This window comes from Gymnodraco acuticeps, unplaced genomic scaffold (assembly GCF_902827175.1).
Source record: "Gymnodraco acuticeps unplaced genomic scaffold, fGymAcu1.1, whole genome shotgun sequence".
Lineage (NCBI taxonomy): Eukaryota > Metazoa > Chordata > Actinopteri > Perciformes > Bathydraconidae > Gymnodraco > Gymnodraco acuticeps.
In genome coordinates, this window is record NW_022990647.1 from 1,204,300 (window position 1) to 1,211,189 (window position 6,890).

The 6,890-nt window shown below is 38.7% G+C and overlaps 2 protein-coding genes across 6 annotated transcripts in view; both read right to left on the minus strand.

Moving 5' to 3' along the window:
* Positions 1-295: 295 nt before the first annotated feature.
* Positions 296-2,988, minus strand: LOC117554818 (Fc receptor-like A). Its single transcript, XM_034229359.1, has 6 exons — positions 2,873-2,988; positions 2,740-2,766; positions 1,952-2,233; positions 1,363-1,635; positions 894-1,169; positions 296-790 (listed from the first exon to the last, which is right to left on the minus strand). Exons 1-6 carry the CDS (start codon positions 2,895-2,897, stop codon positions 405-407), a joined length of 1,269 nt encoding a protein of 422 aa, XP_034085250.1. The 5' UTR covers positions 2,898-2,988; the 3' UTR covers positions 296-404.
* A 1,041-nt stretch (positions 2,989-4,029) lies between these two features.
* The window catches only part of rabgef1l (RAB guanine nucleotide exchange factor (GEF) 1, like), a 7,334-nt gene continuing 4,473 nt past the window's right edge, over positions 4,030-6,890 (minus strand). For all 5 annotated transcript variants that reach the window (XM_034229356.1, XM_034229354.1, XM_034229357.1 and 2 more), the window contains one exon: positions 4,030-6,528. In XM_034229356.1, the coding sequence (XP_034085247.1) occupies positions 6,097-6,528 (432 nt within the window). In that variant the 3' untranslated portion in view covers positions 4,030-6,096. The remainder of the gene's footprint in view (positions 6,529-6,890) is intronic.

Here is a 6,890-nt window from a genome sequence, read left to right on the forward strand (position 1 = left end):
GTGAAACGACACGTCCCCATGTCTCCTTTTCCTCCACATCATTTATTTTTTCCTGTCCTCCTCTTTGTACATTGATGTTTTTGTCGAACTATACTCTGCTTCCTGTCCATTTAAATTCTCACTGGTGAACTAAGCTATTTATCAAATTGCAAAAAAAAGACATACAAATAAACAATGTATGTGTTTAATATGAAGATAATATAACTGTGAGCTGTATTATTATTACTGTAAGTTTACTATATATGTTATTATACAAATACTTGTAATATGTAAGCAGCATTGCTGTACAATAGGGTTGTAAAAAGAGTTTATTGATAATAAAATCCAGTAGTACATACTGTATGATTTATGGAATGCTTTATTTGCTTATACCAACATGACAACAGTTTTTATTACGAAATCTACTATGGAATATCATCAGATTCTGCAGAACCACCACGAGATTCTGCAGAACCACCACTAGACCACGGTACATCTGATTCTGCAGACGTATCATCAGACAATTCCTCAAATATATCGACAAGAGCAGGAGTTTGGCTGAGAGACTGGACTGTAGATTGCAGAGTGCTTGGTGCTGGCTGTGAAGGCTTCGGCGCTGGACTTGAGGTTTGGATACTGCTCACTTCAGTAGGCTCAGTAAAAGTAGGAGTTTGAGTGGATTGGTGAAGGGAGGCCTGGGCTTCTGTTGGCCCAGCTGCTGGAGGCCGGGAGGTTTGTGGGGAGGAGATTGAGGGAGCAAAGGGCCTTGAGTTTCTGGGACGAAGATCTGGATGCAGCATAATGCCTGGTCCTATTGGATCAGAGACATGAGAATTCACTCACAATTCAACGAGAGGATTACTTCTCAAACTTAGATTTGTGGACACACAGAAGGTGCTTTGACATCTAAGTACCTTTCGCTTGTTCAAAGCTTTTAAGTTCACTCCACCTGGAGATGCCCAGCACAGGCACCTTGGCCCTGCAGCTGTACTGGCCAGGAGTCCGTCTAACCAGATCATGGTTCTCAGAGGTTGCTGTACCCAGTCGGTTGTTGTTCTTGTAGAAATAATAGTTTATTGGAGGTGCAGGAGCATGAGCGTTGTATTGGAGGTGGCAGATAAGCTTCATTTTGTTAGCTGGAATCCGGTCACTGTCTGCAACAATCTCCAAAACTGGCAGTGACAGAACATCTGAGATAGGAGAGAAGAAAAATACATTACTGACACATTCAAATGGGTTGAAAGAATAACTGGAGAAGAGTTTGTTCCCCATTGTATGATCGTTTAACAACTAATAAGGGCATTTTCAAAAATGTCGAACAATAGTTTAAACATTTGCAACCACAACCAAACTCAGCATATGTAACCCAGTGTATAAACTCACCTAAGATCTGCACTGAAGCATCAGCTGAGATAACAGAGTGCGTGCGTCTGTCTATGTCCCAGGAAGCCCTACAAGAATACACTCCTTGTTCCTCGTGGGTCAAGTTGGTCAGGTAGAAATATGGGTTGAGGCCATTTTGTCTCATTACTTCAACAGCATCTTTGTACAAAATCACTTCATGCAGTGGGGGTTTGCCTCGTGCGCGACACATTACCTTTAAAGTGTCACTGACGAGGCTGGGCTCTGGTGGGACTTGTAGGATAACCCACCCTCCTGAATGAAGAATGCAGAAAAATAAAGTTACATCCAAGTATCATCTGGTGTTGATATTAACAGCAATAAAACAAGCTAATGTCAGCGGGTTAAAGTTGACCCTTAAATGCAAATGTGTCTTAAAAGGGTTTTCTTTTCTTAAAATAAACACACACAACATTTTAAAAGAAGTTGAGCACTGCAAGAGTTTAATGTTTCACAATTTTCAAAGTTTACAACATCAGCACAAGTAGGAAATAAAATAGCTTAAAAGAGGAAGAAGGGGCATGATGTGTTAATCAAGGGATTTCTAATGAAATGATACCAAGGTTCTTACCATCCACATTGATCTCCAATGGCAGACTTTGGAGGGTCATTATGTCTCCCACTTGTGAGTCCCTCACTCCCTTGCAGTAATATTTCCCACTCTCTTGAACCTTCATTTTCCACAACACAAGGTGTTGGCCACGCTGTGGGAGCTGCTCAGATCCTCTGAACCACAGGTGGCTCCAGGAGGATCGGACATCAAGAACACTGCATTTCAGCTGGACACTCTCTCCGGAGAAGATCCTTGAATCCCCTGACACCATCTCCACGACAGCTCTGAACGGGGCCTCAGCTATGGAGACAAACACATATGGGATTTTTAATGAGAACTGTCATAAAAACATATATATATATATATATATATATATATATATATATATATATATATATATATATATACCTGCAGTGTCTTATTATGATTATTATGCACTGTTCATATCATGTTCTAAAGTTCACATGTCTTTTCAGTGTTGATATACTAGTTTGTACAGGATAATGCTCATAGTCAATTCAAACAATGCATTGATAAGATAAGAAAATAATAATAAAAAGACGTGAGATGTGAGACCTGGTGTGAATCAATAACTCACCTTAACTTTTTCAATAATGTTTTAGTATATATTGTTTTCCATGTAAAGAAAACATGTTATTCTTGCATTTGTTCAAAAATGTTTATGAACTTGACAATACATTTCTATACACGTTCTATTCAGACAGTATGCTTGCAAATGTTGACACTATGTGATGTGATATGTATGCCATATTAACAATTCACTGATAGGAACATGTGGTACATACCCCCAAGTTGTGGTAGCATCGAGAGAACTGAAAAAGAGAAAAAAATCAGGCGTTAGACAAATCAAAGTTGATAACAATCTTTTAAAAACATTGTTACATTTGAGATGTTGCAAATGAACTGAAGAAAACTCACCACAGAGGAAAATGACCGGGTTCATTTTGATGGCTTGTGAGAAAAAGGCTGGGAGGGAGATTGTTTTATTTCCAGTGGAGAGGGAAGTGAAAATGAGTTTTTTTTTTAATCAGCTTAAACATGTCACACAGGATATCCCCATTTTCTTTAATTAACACTTTGGCAAAGGATTGGCATTACAATTGAAGGGAACCATCACCTTTTGTGATACATAATCTGAGCTATTTTAAAATGTTTACAATTATATTGTTATATTTTCCTAATTTCTAATCCATTTTCTTGAAACCCTCTGAGGTTTACTCAATGGAACATTTGGGAAAAACCAAAAGGAAGTGAAACTAACCCTTGTTTTCTTCGGAATCTGAATTTCAATAGAAATGCACATAATGAGAAATACAAATGGGACTAATAATGCAACAGAACAATTAATATTGTTGTAAATGAACTAAATCAAAGCTTATTTTAAATCTCTCCTAATATGTTTTATTATTGCAATTTCATAAACTCAATCATCTATGGAAATTATAGTCAGCTCTTTTTTATTTAATTATTTCTGTTATGTTTTCAACATCACTACTTTTGTTTCTTATTATTAATACGAAGGACAATTTCACAATCTTTAAGTGCAAAGTTAGTCATATTTGTCCAAAATTCAGTTTGTACTCAAACAGACAGCTAGAGGAATAGTAAGAAAAGAGCATTTATTAATAAAAAGATCATTTTGAAAGATACACATAAAGGATTAGTCTTACTCAGAAAAACTATAACGGTACTGCATTGGTGTACAGCTTTTGAATGCTATTTAAAAAAATGAAATGGTTGATTGGTTCTTTTTTTATAGTTATTTCTGCCACTGTTAAATTGTCATTTTTCATTGTATTTAGATGTATTCATGACTAAGCAAATCTGATATTATTTAATAAGATCATAAACTCTTAGTCTGCAAGAGGGAGGAATGTGAGAATCTGCTGGGAAACAGGTTCATGAATACCAGAAGTGTTACATTTGTTACGTTTACAATTACTATGCTTTTTATTTAGCCTTTTATTATAAACTAAGTAAATTGATACATTCTGCATGCAAGGTCTTTACTATATCTAGCATGCAGAAGTGTGAGTCATGTGAAACTCGATGAACAGGAACTTCACACCAGCACGTACATTTTCAGTTTTTATTCATCACACACCCATAGAGGTGAATATACCAATACTGCCCCAATAATAAGTTGCATTTAAATAAAAGACAGAGTTAATTTCTCCAATGTGTTACATTTACAAACCTATAAGGTTACAAAGATTATGTTTTAAACTTCCTTAAAATACCTGATAATGGCTTCTGTTTACAGTGCAATATGAAGTTACTCAAGCTATTGTTTAAGGTTGCATTAAAAGGTGGATATTTGACTAAAATTGGACAGCAACTGCACACTGACTATACGTGCTGCAAAGAAAGATAAAAAGATTAAAATCTAGCAACTTAAGGAAACCTTATCTCATGAGCAAAGGAAAAAACAATTGCCTATCCCAAACAATTCTTCGATTGTGACGGCCAAACACAAAGGCAGTTGAACAACACTGTTTTCACCAACTCTCCTTCAACTGAATAAAGCCATTAGTTCCTTCATTAAATATACTTCTGAAATAGGAGCTTTAAAAATCATACAGAGTAAAAGTGCTTTCAAATATATTAAATTGGTTATTTTATGTTTATTCTTCTGAACTAGTAAAGCAACTGGTCTTGGAACAATTTCTATGACGCGCGTTTCTGGGAAACTGCATCGTCTTTTTACTTCTGAAATCCAAAAGCCTTGACAGAGCAAAAAGAAAAACCCTGTCACGATGAGTCATGCTTATAATAACCTCTAGGAGTATTTGAGAATGTTACCATTCAATCATAATGTTTGTAACATGTCTTCAAGCAATGTTCTTTATCAAGACTACTACTGTAAATATTACAGGCTTTATGTCTTCTATTGCATCCAAAATAATTGCTACCTGCCTCTCTATAGAAAAATAAAATCACTTCTGTACATCCAGCCTATGACTGGAGTGAGAGGTCTGCCATGAAAACAAGACCAACATTTCCATAAACACACAGCTGCGAGGACTAAATGATTTACAGACAGTAAGGGAACATGTCCATGAAACACACACTCACATTCACACACACACTTGCCCACATGCAAATCTGCCACACACACATTTATCTGAAAGACAGGGAGGTACACAGTAATCACAGAACAAGTCACAAGGGAAGTTAAGTTTCGCATTATTCAGACTCCTCCATTTCCTTTGCCAAAAAGAAATGTGACTGAACTTTCCTGTCAAGTTATTAGATGTCAGGTTGCGTGTGTGACCCTTTGAGCCCCTGCCCTTTAGTGACCTCATCACATAACCAAGAAAACATGCCTAAAAAAGAGAAATGACAGAAGAATGATTAAAAATCACATCCACCCAATTTTCCTTTTGGAAAGCATGTAAGTACGACACTACGGATGGAGAAGTACTGAGGTACTGCAGATGTGTTTCAGGAAGAGCTTGGAGTGGAGTCTGCGTTTCCCGGCACATCTCACTTTGAGGAAGCAACAGTACACTGGGGTAATATTACTAAAGCCTGGGAACAACAAAGGACATGGCTGGGTTAAACTATTCTGCTTATCCTGAAGATGTAAGAGAAGCAGAACGTCAGGGCTTCACCTCAGAGGCCGCATCGCATCTGTAACAAAATGCTTGGAGTGAACTTGGCTTCCGGAACTCTTCGGAAATGCTTATTCACAAATATGCCTAAAGTTAGATAAGAAGATCAATACCAATCCCTCGTCTGTCCAATAAAAGAGTGAGCAAAAGCTTTGACACTTAGGCTTAGCTTTGCAACGGGAACAACTAGCCTGATTCTGTCCAAAGGCGACAAAAAAAGGTCTTGTTTTTACACCTTTTTTTTCATACTAAACAACAAAAAATGTAACATGTTAATAAGTGAGATTTCGAGGTGATCTTTTAATCTAACTTTCTGCATGAAAGCAAATAAGTGTACTTTACCGGAATGCCAAAATATTAACTTATTTTATTCAAAGATTCTGTGTGTAATTGTTGGGCCTCTTGCAGGGATGAGAAGTCTCCTGTATGTGCACACGGACAGAAACATTTAACATAAGGGAAGGGTGAAGGTGGACTAAAGCCTCTAGAGGGTTTTCTTTTCTTTTTTTTAAAGTAGAGCTCTTCACATCAACCAGCAAACACTTGCGGTGTCAGCGGGGGGGGCAGGTGCTCATTCTCCACGTTATCAGAGTCGATGGCTGACGCCGCTGAAACAGCCGTCCCACTCGCTGTGGGAGGAGCAGGGGTTTCTGTCTCTGGGGGAAAGCTCTCCAGAACGTTCTGCACCTTCTGCTCCACTTCATCCGTCCAGTCGATGAGGTCGCTCTCCAGCTGGCGGGCGTCCTCCAGGACCCTCTCCTGCCTCTGCCCCAGCCCAGTGAGCAGGTCCAGCCCCTTGTGGACCTGACTGAGAGCGGGGCTGCCCGGGGAGCTGGAGGTCGCTCCGCCCGGCTGTGGCCAGGGGGGGGAGGCCTGGCCCGACATGTAGTGGTCAAACTCCTCAGAGCTCAGGTTCAGAGACTGGCCGTCCAGCTTCTCGATGAAGGCCACCGCACAGCACTGAAGAGAGGGGGGGGGGAGGGGGGGGGGGGGGGTCATTAACCGCAAATCTCACCTCTGGATGTCCTCAGAAATGACCTTTTTTGTATTTTGCCCTTACTGAACAGTTCATGCATCTCTTTTCAAATGAGTGATGAATATGACATACAATGGATACCTAAAAAAATAAAAAAAGTTAAAGACTACACCAGAAAAACAACAGAGCAAAAAGCTGGCCCCCGATCGGAAAGTTAGTCCTATCAGAGACCTTTGTTGCTTTTTTAATCATTTCCTATCATCACTCTTTTGCGTTTATCAATATATATATATATATATATATATATATATATATATATATAAGGTATTTCCATTAGGATTTTTTG

What these genes read in the sequence shown, in the direction of transcription:
- LOC117554818 (XM_034229359.1), bottom strand. Translation starts at nt 2,897, where the DNA reads ATGAACCCGGTCATTTTCCTCTGTG. An exon ending in CCCGGTCATTTTCCTCTGTG is followed by an intron (nt 2,767 to 2,872) that starts GTGAGTTTTCTT and finishes TCTCTTTTTCAG; the next exon opens with TTCTCTCGATGCTACCACAA. An exon ending in GATGCTACCACAACTTGGGG is followed by an intron (nt 2,234 to 2,739) that starts GTATGTACCACA and finishes TTGTCTCCATAG; the next exon opens with CTGAGGCCCCGTTCAGAGCT.